Here is a 23,717-nt window from a genome sequence, read left to right on the forward strand (position 1 = left end):
CTGACTCTTTAGTGTCCTGGCCCCAAATCCCCAACCACCCAGGCCCCAACTCTGCTTCGCCTGAGCTTCCCCAGCTCTTCCTCACCCCACGCCCGGTCCATCCAGGGCCTGGAGTTTGAGTATCTGTGGAAGCACTTATCCTGGGCGCTGTCAGCTTTGGCCTGGGAGGCACACCCTTTCTGAGCTCAGTTTTCTCACCTGCACAGCAGACCTGTAATCCCACTACACACCCGCAAAGACAATGTGGCCAGCTGGCGCTCACGGTTTCCAGGACCCTTACAGAGAGTGCGCTCTCCCCCCAGCATTCCTCCTCTCCACTCCCAGCTCAGGCCCCCTTCTCCCTCAGGCCTAGGTTCAGAAGTCACTCCAGCAGGAAGAACCCCCAAGGCCCTGAGGCTGTACCCCCACCCCCTGCTCCTACAGCCCCCTGCTCACACTGGGCTGAGTTCTGAGAGCCGGGGGCTGGGCACACAGACAGGCAGGCCCCTCCTGCCAGCCTCCAGCCCATCAGCAGGGAGGGGAGGTCAGGCACCAGAGGCTGGTAAGACTGCACTGTACCAACTACACACTGAGTGTCATGTGACCTTGGACAGGTACTTCCTTTCTGTGAGCCTCACTTTCCTCATCCAGAAAATGGGACTAATCATAACAGCTAACATTTTTGAGGGTTTACATTGACATCTTACCTGTATTATCTCTCCTAACCCTCATTAGAACCCTGTGAGGCAGGGGCTGCTGTGATACCCATTTTACAGATGAGGAAACTGAAACTTAGGTGACTTGGCTCAAAATCCCAAAATTAGGGCACTTTGGAGTCCAGATTTAAACCAGCCCTATCCAACTCCAGGCCTTCCTCACTACTGTCATTAGCACAACAAAGAAACCTCCATAGGGTGCCTGGGTGGCTCAGCCCCCTTAAGCCTCCTACTCTTGATCTCAGCTCAGCTCTTGAGCTCAGGGTTGTGAGTTCAAGCCCTGCACTGGGCTCCACGCTGGGCATGGAGCCTACTTAAAAATAAAATAAAACAAAATAAAATAAAATAAAATAAAATAAAATAAAATAAAATAAAAATTTTTTTAAAACCCAAANTCGTATTTATGATAGTCCTTTGGAGCACCCCTTCAGTTCACCAGGGATCCCCACTTTACAGATGAGGAAGCTGAGGCCCAGAGAGGTGGGGAACTTGCTCAAGGACACACAAGGAGTGAGCTGAGCTGGGCTCCGCTGGGGCTTGGGGGGAGGCTTGGAGCTTACCTTGACGTCCTGCTCCAGCCCACGGATGAGCTCCCCATCCACCTGGCCGGTCTGCGCGGCTCGGAGGCTGCGGCGCTCGGCCTTACGCAGCCGGTACTGCAGGATGCGGCACGTCTTGCTGGCCTGGTCCAGCTGCTGTCGCAGCTCCTGCAGCTGGTACACATCCTCCTCCATGTAGACATCCCGCATCTCCAGCATCTCGGCCCGCAGCTCTTCGATCTCATCCTGCAGGGGGAAGGGGCGGTCGGATCACCACGGGGCCCTGTGGCAGCAGTCTGTGGGTCTGAATGCCGGCCACACCCCATGCTCTGCTAGGCCCGTCGGGGGCCCCCCAAAGATGCCCGTGTCCTCGTTCTCAGAACCTGTGAATATGTTGCCTTCCACGGCAAAAGGGACTTTGCAAACGAGATGAAGTTAAGGATCTTGGGATCGGGAGATTTTCCTGTATTCTATCTGGAAAGCCCGATGTAATCACATGGGTTCTTATGAGAGGGAGGCAAGGGGATCAAAGTAGGAGGTGATGTGACACAGCAGAGGTCAGAGGGACATGCCCTGAAGATGGAGGAAGGGCCATGAAGCAGGGAATACAGGCCGCTTCTAGAAGCTGGAAAAGGGAACAGATCCTTCCCCAGAGCCCTGCCGTGTGGCCTCGCCAACGTAGCCCTGCCAACACCTCGATTTTCAGGCTTCTAACCTCCAGGACGGTAAGATAATAATCTGGAATTGTTCTAAGCCACTCAAGTTGTGGTAATTTGTTGCAGCAGCAATAGGAACCTAACTGCTCTGGGGAAGCAGGACAGGCTCATTCAACAAGCACTTACGGGCACTATCTATGTACCAGGCCCTGTGCCAAGCACGGGGGTGGGAAGGGACAGCGCCGACCAAGACTAATGGGGCCCTTCTGTATCTTCTGCACGGAGCCCCACCGGGGAGACACGCAATAAACCAAATAAAATAATCCTAATAAAATAATCCAAATAAATGGCAAGAAACAAAAAAAAACCCACAGCAAGGTAACACACTAGAGCACTGGGGAAAGGCGTGTTCGAGGACATGGTCAAGGTGGCCATCTTCAAAGAAGGGACATCTGAGCTGAGGGAATAAGGAACAGCTTTGCAGATAGCCAGCCAGCCAGGGAGAGATGACTCTAGGCAAAGGGTCCAGTGTGTGCAAAGGCTCAGAGGCAGGACAGAGCCCAGTGTGTTAGAATACAGCAAGGTGGCCAGGGCAGCTAGAGGAGGGTGAGCTGAGGCCGGGGAGATGGACAGGGGTTGGTCTTCTAGGGCCTTGAAGGGCCCAGCAAAAAGTTTGCGTTTGGGTTTTAAGTGGAGGGTGTTGGGAGATGACCTCACTTCCTCAGGGCAGCTCCTGACCACCTCTGTCACCAGCTCCCAGAGGTCCCTCACTTCCCCTTTGTCACCATGAGCACATCTGAATTCTCTAAGAGTTTGTCTCCCTTCTGGGAGTGTGAGTGTCTGGGGCACTGCCCCACGTCTACCCTGATCCCTGCTGTACCCCCACACCCAGCATGGGCCTAGCACCCCACAAGCTCCCAACAAACATTAACTGAATGAGTACACACATGTGCAGTTAGATAAACAACCACAAAAAAAGACATACCGATCTGAAACAACCATTAGACAGAGTGTAAGGGGGTAAGTGAGGGAACCCAGTAGGAGAAATGGATAATTATTATGTCTAATAACAAAGTGAAAACTGTCACAAATAGAAATTTATCTACTCTTAGTAAGACTGAATGAAGTAAGTAAGATGGTACATTAAAAAGAGAAACTGAGTCACAGGGGAGGAATGATCTGCCAAAGACATCCCTAAGAAGCCAGAGAAAGCACCCAAGGGTGGTGCTGATGGGGGCAGGGAGGTGGGTCCAAGAAGCAGAAAAACAACTCTGCAGGCCCTGGACAGGGGCCACAATCCAGAGAGTGTGTTCACCAGGCCTCTGCGCCTTCCTTTCCCCAAAGAAAATGGGTGGCTCCCTCTGGGGGCATGGCCTGAGCTTGTCTAGTCCCCTCTGGAGACTGGGTGGGTCGGTTTAATTCAGGAGCAGGGTTAGGAAGCAGGCCTGTTCTTAGTGTGAGAGCTCATCCATCTGTCTGACTCTTGCAGACCATTCTCACATGGTCCTGAAGCCAGGAGAGGAAGACGGAGGGGATAGGGATCTGCTTCTCCCAATGACATACTGTCCCATTCCCACCATCAACCCAAGGACTTCATCCCCACTTGCCACCACGGCCTCTCCCCTAGGAATGGCTTCAGCAGCATCCCCCAAAGTGGATGATTCTGCCTACCCCAGCTGCAGAGGAAGGGTCACCTCACCAGGACCCATCTCCACCTCCACCCCAATACACACAGACACTCCTGCCACCATACCAAGTAGACACAACTAAAAGTGGAAAAAGAGGAAGTGGGACAGTCAATGATCACACCAGTCAAAAGAAATGAGGAAGTGAGGGGTCCACATGCCATTTCAGCTGGTGGATTAAGGAAGCATAAAGGAGACGGCACTCAGGAAGTACGGGCCAGTCAGCTAAACCCAAAGTAAGCCAGCCTCCAGATGAGCCTGTGTTCAAATCCCCATCCTGCTATTTCCTAACATCTCACTTATTCTCACTGCAGTCACGCTGACAGATGATGGGGAGGATGTGGAGGTCTGAGTGGACCTGAAGCTCAGGATGAACCAAGGGGAAGGGCAGAGAACATTAAAGCTCATAATGTTGGGCTACATTAATAGAAGTATGACATTTAAGTCATGGGAGATGACATCGCTCAATATAGGATCACATCCAGCGCACTGGAGTCAATCTGGGGGGACCATTTATTTTGTTAACTTTTAAATAACTGATTTTTTCTATTTATAAAAGTCAACCATGATCATAGAGACAGTTTTGAAAGTACAGAAACCTAAATCACTCATAATTCTTCCCCCTGGTCCTAAGTCACACTGGCTCTGGAAGTGTGGTCCCTTGACCAGCAACATATAACCATCACTGGGGAACTTGTCAGAAATTCTCATGCCTCGGGGCGCCTGGGTGGCTCAGTCCTTAAGCATCTGCCCGGCTCAGGGCGTGATCCCAGTGTTCTGGGATCGAGCTCCGCATCAGGCTCCTCCAATGGGAGCCTGCTTCTTCCTCTCCCACTCCCCCTGCTTGTGTTCCCTCCCTCACTGGCTGTCTCTATCTCTGTCAAATAAATAAATAAAATCTTAAAAGAAAAAAAAAAAAGAAAAGAAATTCTCATGCTTCAACCGAGACCCGCTGAATCAGAAACTCTGGGAGGCGGCCCCCCACGTGACTCTAAGGCAGGGGGTTTCCTTCCAGTCTTTTTCCTAAAAGGGCAAGAGCCATCTGTGGCAGCAGCACAAGACCAGGGCCTGCCCCAGAGCAGAGACTCAATAAGCATCTATTGAATAAATGAATGAATCCGTGATCTTTCTCACAGGAGCAGCTGGCTCCCCACGGCCTGCCCTGGACCACAGTCAGTTTCTGAAAATGCAGGATGTTGCATTCACGCCAGCTCCATCTCCCCATGGGGCTAAGGAGGGGGGCCCAGGCCCATGGGGGCTTGTCCCAGCTGCAGGCAGAATGCGGGTCAGCCCCTCCTGGCACGGCCCATGCAGGAGGGCGAGTCCACAAAGGCAAGCTTGTGGCCCTCACGGGCGGGTCAGCTGGGACTCGGGCAGCAGGAGCTGGTGAATGCAGGACTCAGGCAGGGCCTGAGGTGGGGCCAGGGAAAGGGGTGCTAGGCCGTTGGGAGGGGACCCAGGGGGACAGGACCCTGTTTCACTCCAGAGGTTCTTAGACCTCACTGAGCCTCTGAACCTCTCAGGGCTTCTCAGTACTCCAGTCCTAGCCCCCCCAGCCCCAAAAGCCCTCTGGTGACAGTCTGACCCAATACAGAGCTGGAAGAGAGGGAGGGGAGCTCAGCCTTTTCAGCTTCTTCACAGACAACTCAGGGGCCTTGCTGCTCCTCCCCTCCCTCCCAGACCCCCCAACCCTGTGCAAGTGGGAGGGAAGGGACAAACTCCACTGGACTCTGCAGGCCCAATGGCTACACAGCCAGGTTGTTGGAGACCCCTCAACACCAGTAGGGGAACCCCAAACCTCACTCTCCCCTGCAGACAGGAAAAGGCCAGCATTGCCCACCTCAGAGCCTAGGGGCCCTGATTCTCAACCCCACAGTCAGAAAGGCCAGCCTAAATAAGCTGGGAAAGGTACTCAGACCAGGCACGGCCTGCCAGCCCCTCGACAGCCCCCCATGCCCTCTGGCCACTCCTTCAAGCTGATCGTCTCTTCCCCTTGAAGCTGACCCTGATTATTTAACATGGACTGAGAAGGGGGGTGCGGGAAGGGATATGGGGCACTCTGCCTACTGCCAGAGTAGTCTTTATTGAAAATATTTATTTTGCTCTGATTACAGAGGTCATTCTTGTTTATCGGAGATAACTTGGAAAAAAAAAAAAAAAAAGCAGGTCACTTTCTGTCTCCTCCACTATTTCCTGCGGGCTTCTGCAATAGGTCCAGCCCCTTACCCCAGAATCCAAACTGTCCCTGGTCTCTTCCCTGTTTCTGCCCCCCACCTCCCCCCCTGCCCCCACCCCTGCGTCCTCTGGCCCCCACATCCAGATATGTCAGGCCTAGAAAAAAGCTACCACCTCAGGGCACCTGTCTGGCTCAGTGAGCAGAGCATGCGACTCGATCTCGGGGTTGTGAGTTTGAGCCCCACGTTGGGTGTAAAGGTTAAAGATATAATCTTAGAGGGGGGAAAAAAAGCTACCACCTATCAGGAGGCTCAAAAATGACCAGGCCCCAGTCCAAGCACATACATGCTCAATAATCTCTTTTCTTTTCTTTTTTTAAAATTTAAATTACATTAATTAACATATTATGTATTATTGGTTTCAGAGGTAGAGGTCAATGATCCATCCATCTGATGTAATACCCAGTCATGCACAATAATCTGATCCTCTTCCCAACCCTGTGAGATAGGTACTGAACATGTCCCCTTCTTGCAGATGAGGAAACTGAGGCTCACAAGTTTCCCAGAGCTGCTCAAGCAAGAGAGTGGTGGAGCTGGAATCCAACCAGGCCCTTAACCGTGTTCTACTCCCAGGTTGGCTTGGGCTAGTCCCTCTGCTGGAATGGCCTTTGCCAGCTAACTCCTAATTTATGTCTTCCTTCCAGAGCATTCCCTCCTCCCCAAACCACACTCTCTGAACTCCGTTCTTCTCTGTGCTAACAACAAGTTCAGGTTGCATTTGCCTATTTTCAAGTCTGTCTTCCCCAAGAGCTGGGAGAAGGGCAGGCGCCAGGTCAGACTCATGTCTGGTCCCCGGCACTGCCCAGGACTGGCACTTGTCACTGTCTACAGGTGGATGAATGACCGGAAGGATGGGTGTGGCTTCTGCCTCTTCCAGTCTCTCCCCCACAGACCAGGGTGGGCAGGTTCTCCAGATCCCAGCCCCAGGCCAGCCGCAGAGAGTCAGGGAGAGCCTGGACAGGGTCCCTCTACCCAAGGAACTCCTGCTTACCCACCCACTCTCTGCCACAAAGTACATCTCTGTCCATCCCCCCTACACAACCTCCCTACAATCCTTGAGGTCAGCCTGCGGGAAGCAGCCTCTCAGAGGCAGACCCGCTCTCTGAAATGGATTAGTTCCCAGGAATCCTGGGGGAATTGGCCAGGAAGAGTCTCTCAGTCCACTCTGGGCCAGAGGGCCAAACATGAGCTCACACTACCGCTAATAATAGCAAGACCTTGCATGGCAGCGCGGGGCTTCACAGTTTACCAAGACTTTCCATCTGAATCATCTCATGGGTCGTCACAGAAAACCCCATGGACAGACAGGACAGAAATCACCACCTCTGTTCTAGAGATGAAGAACTGGAGAGGAGCACAGGAAGGTGGGTCATGCCCAAAGTCACACAGAGAGACCTCCAAGCAGGACTCAGGTTACAGACTTCAGACTCTTTGTGTCTGCACCAGAATGGAGGGAGCCCATGAACTTGGATGGGAAGGAGAAAAAAAAAAAAAAAAGCATATCTTTATTTTCATCAACCTCTATCTAAGAATTAATATTTCCTTCCATCCTGGACAAGTCACAGGTGTATCAGCAGTACCCTTGAGTTTGGCACTAAGAGAAACCACAGATATTTCCACACCATGTAACAGGTGCAGAAATGTCAACATGGTGTTTACTCATCAGTACTTTGAAATTATACTAGTCACCAGATCTGATGAGTTAATAAACACATATATTACCATATTATAATTGAGAAATATGGTTTGATAACTATATTTCAATATGTTTGGTTTCCTCTGTGTTTGAAACATTTAAAAACATTATTCTGACAATTATGCTCAGCAGAGAGCGTCCACGGCACAAAGTAAGAGGGAGCCTGTGTTCCTTCTGCAGCTGCCCCCTCTGTGGGGTCTGGGTTGACCCTCTCTCTTCTCCATCGGGGCATAAGGAGTGGAAGCAGAGCTCCACTTTCAAGCCACATTTTAAATGTTGCAGGAAAGAATGCTTTCCGCAAGAAACCCACTCACATATAAGATGATGAATCTTTGTACAGTGAGGACAGAAGCAGGGAGTTTAGGTTTGGGGTCCACTGGAACACTTGCACGTGACAATGACTCCGGATGCTTGGGTCTGATGGAATTGGTCTGGAGGAGTAGATGGCGAGAAGGTCTCCTGACTTGCCAGACTGGAGATGAAAGTGACCAAACTCAAGGCCCCTCTGCAGAGACATGGCAAGCGGCAATGGGTGGTGTGAACCCAGCAACAGCTGCCTCCCCTGAGAGCAGGGAGGGAACCAGGTGCACAGAAGGTTCCTAAAGGCAGGAGGAAGTCACCTCTTTTTTTAAAGATTGATTGATTGATTGATTTGACAGAGATAGAGACAGCCAGCGAGAGAGGGAACACAAGCAGGGGGAGTAGGAGAGGAAGAAGCAGGCTCATAGCAGAGGAGCCTGATGTGGGGCTCGATCCCAGAACGCCGGGATCACGCCCTGAGCCGAAGGCAGACGCTTAACTGCTGTGCCACCCAGGCGCAGGAGGAGGTCACCTCTTACCATCCACCAAGGAAGAAACTATACCAGAGCAGAGGTCCCCCAGCTACCTCCCACCCAAGAGAGTCAGCCCCCATAAGGCTAGGGTGGATGATGCCTGTTCACCCAACACCCCCAGAGAGCTCAGAGGTGAGCCCTGCAGACCGCCCTCATACACCAAGGCTGAGTCCAGTGCAGGGAGCCAGTATCTCAGCCCCACCAGCTCCCACTGGGGCTCTGTCCTGCCTGGGCCTCCTTCCGCTATGTATGTCTCCCACCTCCTCACCCCACCACGTCAAATGCCACCTCCACCAAGAAGCCTCCCTGGCTACCCCAGAGCATAGCCTTTTTCTATGAACAATTACTGAGTCTCTATAGCGAGCCAGATTCATCACCAAATCATTGAATTTAACCCACAGGATGGTCAGTTTTCTCCCCACTAATTTGTTCTCCACTTAGTATATGGAGTGTTTTTGTTTTTTTAACCATTTTACTCCCCTGTTTAAAATTCTCCAATGATCACCAAAATCTGGAAACAACCCAAACGTCCCTCAGCTGGTGGACGGAGACACGGGGGCACATCCACGTGAGGGAATACTACCCAGCAACAAAAAGGAATCAACTGCCGAGACCCCCAACACCGTGGCCCAGGTGTAAACGCATTCTGCCATGTAAAGGAAGCCAGACTCAGCAGGCCACTGGAGGATTCCCCTTATATGACATTCTGGAAAAAGCAAGACTATAGAGACAGAAGACAGATCAGCGGTTGTCAGAAGCCGGGGAAGGAGGAACTGACTAGAAAGGGGCCCAGGAGGAGTTTTGGGGGGCAGATGGGACCGTTTCACATCTCGACCGTGGTGGTGGTTAGAGAATTGTATGCCTCTGCCCGAACTCACTTTACGGTATGTAAATCATCTGACCTAACAGCAAGACAGAATCCTGACCCCTGCCCACCTCCCCATCTTCGTCTCCCCGTATTGGCTGCTCTCCCAGAAATCACTTCGCCTGTCCCACTACTAAGCCTCTGCCCCTGCCGGACCCTCTGCCTGGACGTCCCTCCCCGCATCTCTGCACTCCTGGCTCCCCTCATGCTCGAAGCCTTCACGTAAATGCTTCCTCTTCAGAGAAGACTTCCAGACCCCTCTAGGCCCACTGTGTCCGTCTCAAACCCGTTTCTTTCACAGGACATGTCACAGGCTTATCTGTGATGTCAATTATCTTACTTATTGATCTGTTTGCTTATGGAATGTCGGTCTCTACCACTAAGATGTCAGCTTCAGGAGGAGAGAGCCTAGCCCAGTGCCTGGCACACAAAGGATCAGCTCAATAAAGAGTTGCCCAATTAATAAAGGGGTCCTAAGATGGGAAGACTCCCATCCTGTTCCATTCCCCTGCAGAAAATCACCTCTAATCAGTGCTGCTGTGTTTAAATCTAATTCTGTGATTCTGTGAAGCTAATGCCCATGGAGGCCTGGGAGCCTAGTGGTGGGCCTCAAATCCTGGCCTATCAACTCCCAGGTTGCATTCCCAAATATGTCACCTCCTCCCCAGGTTCCAGGGGCCTGACCTGCTGATAGGCAGACAGACCCAGGAAGAATGATAGAGCTGAGCTGAAGGACCCAAAACTTTCCGTCTGTGGGACAGCAGCCATTCCATGGAGGGACAGGAGCCTTTGCCTGGCCTGCCTTCTCCCACACCGCCCTGGCCACCACGGTCCCTCCCTCAGGCTAACCCCAGGCTGCCTGCCCATCTGCCACCCTGGCTCTGGCCTGGGGCACTCACCCCAGCCCGGAAGGGCTGACCTGCAGGGTGGGCCAACAGTGGCCACAGAGGCGGCATGCCAGCCCCCCGAGAGGCTAGGGCAGCCATCTGCTATTCCTTCTGTCCATCCCCCAGGTCTGTCAAGGCTCCAGATGAGATCACTGGAGTTGGACCCCAAGGAAGGCATAAGGCTCTGCAAAGCTCTACTTCCCTCCCCACTCAAAAGCAAAGACTCCAAGAGCAAGGCAAGGGGTCGGGGGTGGGGCAAAACAGGCAGGGACACTGAGGCCTAGAGAGAGATTAGGGACAATCACATGCCCCCCCCCCCGAAGATCCAGAGTCAAGCAGAGAGGGACTCTGGGCTCCTGCCTTCCAGCCCAGAGCTCAATCCAGTTTAGCCTCCTTGGGTGAAAGCTGGGCTCTAGTCTGGGGACAGTCAGGGACAAAGGTCCTAGAGGAGGGCCAAGACACCCAGCCAGGTATGGCCATGCCACACAATGCCCTTGCTCCAGCTGGCATCCTGGTCCCAGTGACCCACAAGATCATGAGGGACGACAAGGGTCTTAGACTTGCCCCTCCAACACCAATAAATGGTAACAGGCAAGAGCTCTCTCTCCACGCCAAGCACAGGCCAGGAAGCACCCACTGCCTCATTGTATCCCCAGCCACCTCCAACGACCGGTGAGCAACCAAGGTCAAAAAGGCCAATAGTGTGGCTCAAAGTCACAGGCTAAGTGGCACAGCCAGGATTCAAGTCCAGTTTGAGCTCTTGTAAACCAGACTAGACAGTCTCTATAATGGGACAGCTAATATCTACAAGGGTTTGCCGTGTGCCAGATACCTGACTGAACTCCACGTGACTGTCCATTATCTCTTGCTCAACAACAGTCCTCCGGAGGCAGGTGCTATTATTTTATGCCCATTTTACCAATAAGCAAACAGAGGCTCAAGGAGATGAAGGCTCCACACCCAGTCTGGAGCGTGCCTCCCGAATCTGGCAGAGCTTTGCACATGAGACCGGACGTGTGTGTGTGTGTGTGTGTGTGTGTGTGTGTGTGTGTCTGGGGTGAAAAGACACCCAGAGGGCACTGCCCATCAAGGCCAGCCTGGCTTGCCGCTGGCCCATTCCAGGCCTCCCCCAACAGAACAGGAAGACACCGCAGCCCCCACAGCCTCTGGGGGGGGGGGGTGTGGAGCTCACAGAGGGTGTGCCCGACGGTGTCCCTCTCGTCCTTTCTGTGTGAACAGGAAGGAAGACAGCATTTGGACCTGGATGTGTTTAAAACATCTCCCCAACGGCCTCTGGGCTGCAGCCAAATCTCCAAACAGGGAGAGCACAGGGCTCAGAGGTCTCTGGGGAGGGAGAGCGAGGCTGGAGAGGCGAGGGAGCGGCTCCAGCACATCCCAGCATCTCACACCTCGAGCCTCCGCTCCTGCCATCCTCCTGCCTGGCGCCCTGCAAAGAGCACCACCAGACCGCCTGTCCTTCTGCCTCTTGCCATCTCCAGGCTGTGTGACCTCTGCCAAGCCCTTTCACCTCTCTGAGCCTCAGTGTGCACCTGTGTAAAAGGAAGGGGCTAGGTCCCACCCGGGTAAGGCAGAACACATGGGGGAGGGGCTGACACTCAACCTGTAATTACCCAATTAATAATCTAATTACCGTGGAGGTAAATGTCCCCAAGGAGCCCACAGAAAGTTCCTGGTTGTCTAACACAGAAGCTGGGCCTGCAGCTCAACGGGCCTACAGCTGAACGCGGGGAGGAGGAAACCAAGGAAAAGGGGAGGGAACTGCAAAGCACCAAGGCACCGCAGGTGGGAAGTGCACAGGGACTGAGGCCTAGGTGTGAGGGACAGAGGGGAGCTGGCATGGAACAGGGGTGAGGTGAGGCTGAGGGAGGCAGAACCACACAGGCTGCCCAGGCACTCAGCCAAGGCCAAGGAGGGGAGAGGCTGATGCAATTGACCCAGAAGATCCCGAGCAGATCTGGGGCAAACCAGCATAAAGCTGTTTTGCTGGGCCGGCCTAGCTGTGGGATCCCAACTATTTTCCACTGGAGACCGTGCTTCTCTCTGTGGCCCAGGCAATAGGAGATGATTCACCTAGGTTTTAGTATGAGAGACCCCAAAGGCGCCCTCCACCGGCAAAGGGGTATCCCCAGATTACAGAGTCTGCAGCCCTGGCTGTTCGGAGAAGACTGACAGGGGGTGGGATGGAATGGGGGGATGCACAGGGAGAATTGTGTTTGGAGATGCCCAGGAGGCAATTCAGCTCCACGCACACCTCCCAGGCCCCTGCTCCAGGCTGAGACTCACAACCGGATCCAGGCACGTCTGCCATCAAGGACCCAGGGCTCACAGGCAGTCAGACCTGAGCCTGCCAGTAAGGGATGAGCCTGCCGCTAATCCTTACCTACGTGCTTCCCCCTATTTAATGCTCACAGCAACCCTGAGAGCACCATCAACACCCCCAGTCGACAGATGAGGAGACTGAGCCTCCTTAAAGGGGAAGCTCATAGAGGAAAAGGCAGAGCCAGGATTCAAGCCGAGGTCGAGGTCGGCTTGGCTCTAAGCACCGTGAGCCCCGGAGAAGGGCAAGGCTGGCCTGTTGCTCCCACCTTGTCTGACTCCCCGCAATTCCTCGGGGGCTAGTGCCACCTGCTCAGACTGCTGACGCTGTGCTGACCTGCGGGCCTCCAGGGAAGGCCAGGGTCAGCCTGTCCCAGAACACCCTGGAGTCTCTGGCTCTTTCCCCACTCCAGCTCCAAGTTCCTTCTGGCACCAGAGGGCAGAGAATATGACCGCAGATGAGAGCATGTGTATGGGCTACGAGGGGAATGACCTTAGTAATAACCTTGGCTGCTGGTCAGGGCCCTGCCTGGAGCTTAGCCGAGCCCCTCCCCGGGGGAACTCCCTCTCCCCCGGAGGCTACACAGGATGTGGGGTTCCTTCCCTTCCTCTGTGCCCAGAATGCTAATGGATGTGCCATGTACCAGAACGCTAATCCTCCCAAGTGCCCTGCAAAAGGGGATTAGATTCCCATTTTACAGACAGGAAGACTGAGGCTTGATGATGGAATTTTCACATGGAGATCATGCACAGGGAGGAGGTAACAAAGCAAGGTTTGGCCTTAGACCTGACCCCAGAGATGGAATTTGTCCATGAGACCACAGAGCCTTCCTTCGCTGCCACCCTGGGCTCCTGTGCCTTGTGCCTGGCGCTACCGATACACACGAAGGGGGCAGCTCCTAGCCGTGCTGTACGGCCCCCTCCCAGCAAGGTGTTCACAGTGCCTCAGCTTGGCATTCAATGCCCTTCCCAAGCAGGCCCAACCCCTTTCCCAACCTCTCCCTCACCACTGCCCATACCCACTATTCCCTCCAGCTCTTTGGTTTTAAGCCTGTAGACCACCTGCCTTTCATTCTATCACACGACAGACATTTGCTGAGTCCCTGTGATGTGCACGGCACCATTCCAGTAGCTGGGCACAGAGACAGCCACTCAAGGCTAACTCCTCAGCTCTAATGCCTCCTCCTCCAGAAAGTCTTCCAGGTCCCTCTTCTCTGAGTGCCCACATCTCCTCCACCCTCCTCTATCTTGGCCTCCTTCATTGTTTCCCAGGCAGAAATGGGCACCCTTCAAAGATGGGAGCAGCGTGGCCCTCCACAGTCCCCAGCAAAGGGAGAGGGGAGGAGGAGGGAGATGAGGGCAAGCCGGAAATTCCAAGGAGATTAGAAGGGAGTTGCCCCTGGCCGTGTTTCTCCTGTGGGCAGGCCTGACAATTGCTCCGTTTCTTTCAGCCCACTGGGCCGAGGCCCAAATGCTAGGCATCAGGGGCCTGCGGGCCTTTGGTGCAACTTCTCCTGACTTAGTGACCTGCCAGGTCCAGGAGGATCCACGTCAAGCCCCCCGTCATACTCCTCACTATTCCCAGCAGCCTCATGGAGTTTGTCCACATTCACTCCAGAGGACAGGGACCAGGATTTCCTGTGTTTCTGTGTAGCTGAAATGTCACAGCCTGTGTGTGTGTGGCGGGGGGGGATCTTGGTTTCTGGGTCTCTGGTTCCCAGGACAAATGCTACAGGCCTGACATGTGAGTGCTCTCTGCTCGTGTCCCTGCTTATGTGTCCATGGCTGCGTGTCTTGTGCCCGTGTGTCTCCTGGGTGTGTGTCTGAGCCCCAGGTAAGCATGCAATGGCCTCCACTGCTCTCCTCGTGGAAGAAACAGGGCGAGGATCTGGGTGATGAGCTTGTGCGTGCGCCCGCCTGGCAGGGGTGGATCTGTGGATTTCCGTGGATGCTAGCGCCTGTGTGTAATGAGTCTGCGTGGGTTTGTGTGTGTGCCTGCATATATATGTGTACTTCCGATACGTCTGAGGGTGTCTTAAAGCTGTGTGTCCGTCTGGGACACGGCCAAGTATGTCTTAGGTATATGAGATGTGTGTGTGTGTGTGTGTGTGTGTGTTTCTGAGCCAGGGGCCTCCTAGATGGTATGAGTCTGTTGTGTCTGGTAGTACGTGGGTGTGAGGAGACAGATTTTGGATCTGCATGGGTCTGTGTCCTTTTGAGGGTGTATCCTCTCTAATGTATCTTGAGGTGTGCTTCTGGAAGCCGACAACACACTGGATATACATATATGTGACATGTGCGTGAATGGCTGTGGATCTCTGAGCATGAGCTATGAATATGTGTGTTTGTGTGTGTGAGAGAGAGCGAGCCCAGGGACACGGGCCCAGCCCCTCTGCAAGGAATGCTGGGAGCCCTGGGAGCTGCGCGGTCCCCCCAGGCCTCCGCAGCACGCAGCAGCCACCTCACATTTTCCGTCTCGCTGGAGCTGCCCTCCTCCCCCTAAGACGGGCAAACCGCTGAGGATTCTTAAAGACCCAGCTCTCAGAGCAGCTTCTTCCAGACCGCCTCTCAGCTGCCCACAGGGAGGGCTGCGACTCCAGGCAGGGACCAGGCAGGAGCTCTGCTGACCATAATGACCACCCCCTGTCCCCGCCCAGTGACACATTCTGGGAGCTGAGAAGAGCTTCACAACTTGCTCCTGGGCCAGACATCTGGCCTTCAGCCTGGTAGCCAGGAGGCTCTCAGAAAATATGGGTTCGGGGGGAAAAAAAGAAAATATGGCTTGAGTGAATGAATGAATGAATGAATGAGTGAATAAATGAATATGGGTTGAATGCCTGGAAAAGCAGGTAAGGGAAAGGGACAACAAGGACCGGCACTCACATTTACCATGCAGCCCGGTGGAATGGGTACGGCCCTAAGGCAGGCATGCTGATCCCCCACTTGACAAAAGAAGAAACAGAGGCTCAGAAAGGCGGAGCCTCTCACCCAACATCACACTGCGTGTAACGGGCAAATCCAGCAAGAACCCTGCTGTGTGAAAGTCACAGGCCCAGGCTACGTCCTGCATGGGAGAGGGTGGGAGAGCGAGGGGGCAAGGGGAGCTCCTCAGGGTTTTCCAGAGAGGATCCCAAGTACGTCAGCTATGCAACCATGGGCACATTACATAGCTTCTTGGTTTCCTCATCTGCCAAACGGATCTGACGTCACAACCCTCGACATGTGTTGCTGTGAGGAGGCTTACTCAACCCAGAGCCTAACGCACTAGGAGTGATCCATGGGGGACAGTGTTCACGAGTCCAGAGCCACAGAAGTCCAGAGACCCCAGGCTGGGGGTTCCCAGGCTGCTTTCACATTGCAGCACCCTGGGCTCCAGCCTAACCATTAACTAACCCTTGGGGCTGGATCCAACCCCCAGCATTTCCTCCAGGACCTCAGATTCCCCCAATCCCAGTCACGTGCAGCACTGGTGCAACGTACATACTCTCATCCCTGCATGCACGCGCATGTCCCTCTCCCTCTGCCTGCGGGCTCCAGGCTCCAGCCCCAGCACACGTTACCCTCACTTGTTCCCGACAAGTCTTAGCCTAGAGCCTGGCACACAACAGGATTCCTTTCAGCAAGCTGTGTCCCAGACTAGACGCACTGTGAGCAACCCACACTCACTGCTCCAGTCATGCTACAGGAAGAACAGGACGCAGAGGTTTGGACTCCTGGCTGTGACCTGGGGCCTCCATTTACCCAAGTACAGTGAGAAAGGGGGATGGATTAGATGCTTCCCCTGGGCACTCCTGGGCTGACATCTAGATTGGTTGTGCTTCAAACACTCACACCTAGAACCTCCAAGGAGGGGTGGGGTGGGGGGCGGCCTTGCTTCACAGCGCCCACACAGCAAGGAATGTGATCACACTCTCCTGTCCTCCCAGAAGCAGCTCCTGATTTATTAACATCCTAAAACTGCGGGGATCCACCTTTCTGGCTTCTCCCAGCTTCCCCAAGAATGAAGACACCTATCCGAGCAGATAGGATGGCTAACAGTGACAATTCCCCAAGAAATGTGGGATTTCACTGCTTGTAAAATGTATTCTCGTCTATTCACACCCCCCTGATTCCTGAAAACAATCTTATGAAGCTGCACAGGCAGGTTCCATCTTTATCACAGAGATGAAGAAAAGGAGCTCAGAGAGGCCAAGTGACTTGCCCGTGGCCACACAGTAAATGGCGGAGTCAGGTCTCAAAGCCAGGTCTTTGGGCCCCAACTCTCAGATCCTTCCATCTACACTCCGATGGGTTCCCCATATGTCCTCCCCACATGGCACATGGGTAAAAGTTAGCGGTGATGGGGTGCTGGAAGAACCCAGACCACCAGGGCTTTGAAGGTCAAATGCAGTCGATGTGTCTGCTCTGCAGCTAAAGCTGCATCTTAGAATCCTGGAACCTCAAAAGTTCGTCATCTCCAGACGTCCTTGGCCAGAAGGTATCCTGAGGTCAGGCAGCTCAACTGTAGCCACCACATAAATCTCTCCCTGAATCTTCCTTCTAATCACAACCACCAACATTTTGTACAGTTTATAAGCTGCTTTCCACAAACCTCACGTCTTCGTCCAAACATGAAAGGTCATCCAGCCTTTGTTTGAACAACTCAAGTGACAGCGAGCTCACTCCCTTCCCTGTAGCAGCTCCTATCTCTGACTGGGAGGCAGCTGCCCCATAAGCTCTTTCCCCACTTGGGCCCCTGGGCAGGCCTCACGCAACAGGAGATCTGCCACCACCCGTGAGGCCTTCCTTCCCCAGCTGACAGCTCCCAGGGCCCCCACCCCTGGGAGGTGAACCCAAGCAGGGCCCCACCGGACTTGAGACTCAACCCAGGTAGCACGAAACCTACAGGGTACACACTGGGGATCTGGAGTCCTTCTCCTGGTAACTCAGTTTCTGCATCTGGGAGCAAAGAGGCCCAAGGGCCAGGAAACACGTCAAGAGTGTAATACGCTCTTACTCCAAGCCCTGGCTGTCTGGAGAAGTGGCTCAGGGACCCAGAGCAAGTCCCTTCCTCTCTCTGGCCGCAGTGTACCCATCTGTAGAATGAACAAAACACCTCCTGTGACAGCCCCTATGCTTACGGTCCATATCCCCGGTCTCTAGATCTTCACCTCACCTCTGTGAGATTGGTGGCTGGGTCAAACAAAGCTCCAGCCAAGTTCAGGGACCCACCCAAATGCGCACAGCGAGAACAGCACGGTCTGGCCTGGCTCACCTCTCCATCCAACCTCCTTCCTCTCTTCAGCTGGCTGCAAGTCATCCCCCAGGCCGTGGCCTCCCTGAACACCCCCAGCCCCACCTTCACGTGCTCTCGGCACACGTTATCATTCTTGACCCTTACCCGGATCTGTGTTGTGATTTACTGCACCGCTAGTGTTAAATCCCAGTCTCCTTCACTAGACCCAGAGCTCCGTGAACACAGATACATCATCCCCGTCCACGACTGTATCTCAGATCTGCACTAGTGTCTGGTACACAGTAGGCACTAAATAAATGGTGAAAGAATGAATGAGAGGCCAGAAGAAAGAATCAGGCCTGCTTCAGGTGGGGAGGAGGATATTCTGCCGCCCACAGAACCCACAGAGAACATGATGGCTGCCTGTGGAAATGTGTCCCACACCGCTGGAGAGCAGCCGTGATCACAAACGCCCGCATCTCAGGCTCAGTCTGTGCCAGGCACTCTAGTGGTGTTTGCACACATTATCTCCCTTAACCCTTAAGGCTAGAAGAAGCATGATACACCCTTTTACAATGAGGAAACTGAGGTCTGGAGACAGTAAGTCACTTGCCCAAGGCCACACAGCCAGGAAGCCAGACCTCAGATCCACCCGTGGCCTGAGGCCTGCCCATGAAGCCTGAAGGGCTGAATGAAAGAGGAAACGTGGTTCAGCCCCAGCCCAGGCAGTGGGAGGTGCCTACCAGGCCTTGGCCCCTGGAGACCTTGGGCTCAACCCCCAGCCTCTGGGGACTACTGTCTATCTTAACAGTCACAGCTGGCCCAGGCAGACTCCAGAGCTCTGCCTGATGACTTCGTGGAACGGACAAGAGCCCACAGGGGTTGGTGCATGAGGAGACCTTGAAGGAAAGCTCCACGGCCCATCTCCCTCGCCAGGATAAACGGTGTGGGCCGGGAGGTCTGTGTTCAGAATCGCTCAGGAGCAGGGCCAGAAGCAGCCAGGGCACCAAGAGGGCATGGTCAGGCCTCTTTCTGGCTTGTCTCTGTCCTCCTACCCACCCTCCACTTGTCCTCTCCTCACCATGGGCTGCTGAACACTGTGAGCTCTGACTGAGCCTTCAACTGTCAACAGTGAATGGGGCCTTTGGGAAGACTTACCCTCCCATTTAACAGATGAGAAAGCTGAGACCTGGCTTGGGGAAAGATTAGAGGCTGAAGGGGTGGATTATGCTGATTCAGGCAGACCGTGTCTTTTTATTTTACAAGCATTTACTGAACACATGCTAGAGAGGAGATCCTGGGGGAAAATGAGGAGGGAGGACACAGTTGAGCAAGACCCCAAAAGTCTCACAAGAGAGAAACCTACTTGGCCAGAAGAGCCACAATGAAAGCTAAGTGTCACCAGGCAGACATCAATCAGCAGAGTGATGTTACTTCTGTGGCTCTCAGCCAGGGTCTCTGGGGTGCTGTGCCAGGCCATCAACTAACAAGAGTAGCAGGTAACATTTCGGCCTCTTCCAAAACCATGCCAAGCCAGTGGTGGTAGAGCCCATGAAGCTTTCAGTCTCCCCAGCCAAGGCCAGCACATGAGCACTGGGCTGTCTGTAGAGCTGCTGGGTACCAGGCAGTGGGCAGGAAGAGACTGGCCAGTACCCAGTAGGTGCTCATGTCCACTGAAAGGGTAAAGGCAAGACAGGTCTGCTCTCCGGGGAAGCTCTCAGGTCATCAAGATGCCCAGACGCAATGCCCCTTTCAGACGGACAGCTTCCCTCCTCTCACTGGGAGCACAGTAAGGACAAGGGCACCGGCCATGAGGGGCCGGTGCGACTGCTGTGTGTACAGGGCAGAAGAGAGCAGGAGACAACATCCTGGGATTTAGAAAGCTGCCTCTGAACCAGTTCTCCCACGACATCATCCTCCCGGGCTATGGGACCGTTAGACTGGGCGGAAGTCGGACTCTAGCCAAGGGGATGTTCCCAGATGTCATGCTTTCAAACAGGACCCGCCCTGAAAGGCAGGCGGGGACAGGCCTGCACCAAGGAAAGCCCTGAGTGAAGACTCAGAATGGTGTTCCAGCCTCTCCTTGGCAGGGGACAGCCACAGGTTTCCCTGGCACAAGTGCACACCAATACCTGTCCCCCGAAAAGAGAGCCACCAAAGACCCAGCCTCTGGTCTGGGGGTGGGGCTTCTAAGAAGCCGATGGACAGGGGTCCAGCCCCTCACTGACTACCTCCACCCCATCCCAAGTAATGCATCAAGGCATCTTCCAAAACAGTTTCCTCAAGACTCCCTCCTTCCAAAATCAGGGCCCTTTAGCCAGGCTCCTCAACTGGGCTCTCCTCAGGGAGACGGTTCCCCAAATAAAAAGGGAGGCAGGATGTGTGGGAGCCCTGGATCGACCTCAGGGTCGTCCCCGAGGATTTAGGCTCCCTTTCCCAGCTCCTTCTGTGGGCCGGTGGGCCGGCTGGTGTCTCAGGCCCCTGGGGCCGCCACAACCCGCGCCTCCCGCGGCCCCCCTTTCCCCCATCAGCGCCCCCACCTTGAGATAGTCGTTCTCTGAGCGCAGCTCCTCCAGCTCTCGCACGAAGCCGCCGGGCCCGCAGTCCAGCATCTCCTCGGTGAGGTCGGAGAAGGCGAGCGAGGCACTGAGTGGCAGGCGGCTGCTGCCCACCGACGACGCGGCCACCGACGGCTCATCGGGGGAGGCGGGCGGCCGCGGGGGCTGCTGTGCGGGCGGCGCAGACTGGGGCGGCTGCCCGGTACGGGCCCCCGCCGGGCCCCCGGCCGCCGACTCGGCGTCGCTGCTCAGCGCCAGCTCCAGGCCCAGCAAGCGCGCCTCCTCCGACGCACAGTCCGACACCTCCGAGCTGCTGTCGGTGAGGCTCGGCGGCGGGGGCGGCGGTCGCGGCCCGGTGCCGGGGCGCGGGCGGCCCTTGGCGCGAACCCCGGTGCGGACCCCGGCCACTCGCGTCCCCGCGCTCCGCGCCCCGGGCGCCACCGCGCGCCCCTTCTTGTCCGGCCGCGCGGAGGACGCCGCGCTGCAGGCGGCTGCGGCGCCCGGGCCTGGGCCGCGGCGGCCCTTGGCCAGAGACCAGCCGGCCACGTCCTTGGGCCGGGCCGGCGACGGCGCGCGGTGGCTCTTCTTCCTCTCCGGGGCGGGCACGGGCGGGGGACCGCAGCCCCGGGTCGGGGGCTCCCCTGCCGGCACCTCCATCGCTGCCTCCCTCGGCCTTAGCGAGCGGCGCGCATGGCCCGGGCCCGCCCGGCCTCCGCGCCCCTGGGGAGGGTCCCGGCGCCGCTCCAGCCGCTCCGGCTGCGGCTCCTCCCGGCCCACCTCAGCCGCGGGACTGCGCTCTGGCCCGGACCCCCGCCGCACAGGCTCTCCGCTGCCCTGAGCTCGGAGAGAGCGGCCGGATCGCCTCCAGGCGCCCCGGCTGCGGCTCCGGCTCCGCCCGGCGCCCGCCCCCTCGGCCTCGCCGCGCCCCCGGAGCACGCCCGGGCCCCGGCTGCCTGCGCGCCGATCGCTCCCTCGGGCTCCGAGTCCGAGTGCGGCCCGGGCCCCGGCTCCGCCCGGCGCGGCCCGCCCCCCGCGCAGCCCCGCCAGCTCCCCGCCCAGCCGCCTCGGCTCGGGGGCGCGCGGCTCCGCGAACAAAAGGCGGACGCGGCGGGAGCGGCAGGGAGGGACACAGGCTGCGAGCGAGGGAGGGATCTGCGAGGCAACAGCGACCCCCTCGAGGGTCAGGCAGGCCGGAGCTGCCGCGGCCCCGGCTCTCTCCTCCTCGGCCCCGCCGCCGCCCCCTCCCCTGCCCGCCTGAGGAACGCACCCAGCCGATGCGCCCCTGCGCCCAGCGTCCGGGCAGGGGCAGCGGGAGCGGCGAGCGAGGGGACTCCCAGGCAGAGGCCGAGCCGACCTCAGATCGCAGGAGCCAGCATCCATATACACCGCCGGTGCCTCGCCCCTCGCGGCTGTGCGGAGCGTGCGCGAACTCCGCCCCCCTTAACCTTGCAAAGCAAGACCAATTATCCCATAGTACAGATGCGTAAACTGAAGCCGAGGGAAGGTACGCTATTACCCCAAAGTCAGTGGCGGAGCGGGGCTGTAACCCAAACCTCACACCTCCGGAGCGTGCTCTGGTTCTTCTACCTCGGCCCCCCTCTCACTAGCGTAGGGGCCATGGAGCCCTAGGTGCATGCCCAGCTCTGCACAACTTGACCGGCTGGAATCTCAGGCATACTCCCTCCAACCCCAAGCCGGTTTCAGGCTCTGCATAGTTAAAATGGAGGCGGCCCATTATGAGGTGTCAGACCAGCGATGCTTTGGGAGTAGATTCTGACCCCGGTGGGGGCTGGCGCAGACTAAAGACAATTGACCTGATCCCCACACGTTCCCTCCCCAGGGCAACCCGAGACAACCCGGAGCGCTGGCTCTGGTGGTTTCCGCTCTTTCCTTCCAGGGCCGTGCTTCTGGCTCTGTTGTGGATTTTCCCGTGTCTATCACACCTTCCCCGCCTCCGTCCCCTCCCCCGCTCCTTGCTGCTACTCCCCTCCCCCTCACCGAGCCACCGCCGGGCAGAGCCCGTTTTCAGTCCTTTGGCTGCCCCACGGGTGGGCACCCATCCTCAGCGTGGCCACCCCCTTGCCACCTGAGACGGGGGCAGGGTTATGTTTACCCCTCTGCAGCCTCTTCTTTTCCCCGGTTCCTGCCCCCCGCTTTTTCTTCCACCTGACTGGTTTCTCCTTCCTCCCCCCAACCTGCTACCCCTCCCCCAATCCTGTTTCTTCGCCTCCTCCTGCCCTTGACAATTAGTTGGCACCAGGTCTGCTTCTTCATGTCTATCCCACCTCCCTCACAGCAGTGAATCCTGGGGTGTGCCTTCTCACCTGAGACATGGCTTCATCCTGATCTAGGTGTGTCCAGGTGTGTGAGTGCCCCCTCCACCCTCAGATTTTTCCTCCATGTGGCCCCAAAGAGCCCCGTGGAGCAGGGCCACTTAGCAAGTTCTCCACAAAGTCTTTTTTAGGGGCATTCCCACCCCATCCTGGCATGGCACCAGTCCCCTGTTCCCACTGACTGTCCACTCACCTAGTCCAGAGGCACCAGGTAGGACAATGAGTGGACATGTGATGGTGCCTTCCTGACCTCATGGAGCATACAATATAGGGAAGAGATAGGCCACCGTAGACTCACTGCAAACAAGGTGGGGTTGTGTAGCATAGGGGCAAGGGCCAGAGCAGGCCTTCCCACCTCCTGGGCCTCAGAGTCCCTACCTGGTCTAGTCTCATGTAGCAGATGACAGGGTCCTTCCAGCTCTGAGGTCTCCATTTCTTGTAGGCTGGTCCTTTTCTGGCACAGAGTTCTCAGAAATGGTTTACCTTCTCTGTGTTTCGGTTTCTCCTCCATGCAGAATGTGATCTTGGAGATGCTGAAAGGTGTGAATCCAGGCAGGGGGCAGGCTACTCCAGGCCAGCTCAGCCACTCCTGACACACCCATGGCCACTCTGGTGGTCCTGAGATTAGAGTGGCTTGAATCTTCCCACTTGGACCTGGGCCCAAGTCCTGGCTCTACCATACATTCTGCCTGGGCCCCAACACTCATGGCTGAGTGGGAGGCTGAGGGCTCTTCCTGTTCTGAGGGTCTTTGGATTTGGGGACCCGTGAATATACAGTGCAGCCCCAGGAGAGCCCGGAGAGCAGCAAGGCCCTGGTGCGGAGGGGTCTGAGGTTGGGGGGTGCCTAGGTAGCGGCTCTGGACTCAGTTCAGTTCACACCAGGGAAACTACAAAAAGAATGAGACTTGCTGGGAGTTTAGAATTGGTTACATGCCAGCAGGGAGACTGTCTGCAGCGTCCTGACCCTTGGGCACTCACTTATGCCAGTCTCTGTGCTCAGCACTTCAGTAGAGAATCTCAGGAAGGTTAGCAGCTTCCTGTGGCTGACTGTATTTTCCAAAGAGAGACACAGCAATATACAGGTCATCCCGATCGCTCTTTTTACAGTGTGGCATTGACACTCTTCCAGTTGAGTGACGGGATCTATATCTCCTCCCCTTGAAACTGAGTAGGACTTTGTGACT

General features: G+C 55.9%; 1 protein-coding gene across 1 annotated transcript in view; it reads right to left on the minus strand.

Moving 5' to 3' along the window:
• The window catches only part of SOGA1 (suppressor of glucose, autophagy associated 1), a 68,541-nt gene extending 47,684 nt beyond the window's left edge, over window positions 1-20,857 (minus strand). The window contains exons 1-2 of the mRNA XM_040638281.1: window positions 20,183-20,857; window positions 1,256-1,480 (exon numbers count right to left, since the gene is read on the minus strand). Coding sequence (XP_040494215.1) covers window positions 1,256-1,480; window positions 20,183-20,857 — 900 coding nt within the window. The remainder of the gene's footprint in view (window positions 1-1,255; window positions 1,481-20,182) is intronic.
• Between the last annotated feature and the right edge of the window lie 2,860 nt (window positions 20,858-23,717).

The sequence above is a fragment of the Ursus maritimus genome, unplaced genomic scaffold (assembly GCF_017311325.1).
Source record: "Ursus maritimus isolate PB19 unplaced genomic scaffold, ASM1731132v1 scaffold_22, whole genome shotgun sequence".
Taxonomy (NCBI): domain Eukaryota; kingdom Metazoa; phylum Chordata; class Mammalia; order Carnivora; family Ursidae; genus Ursus; species Ursus maritimus.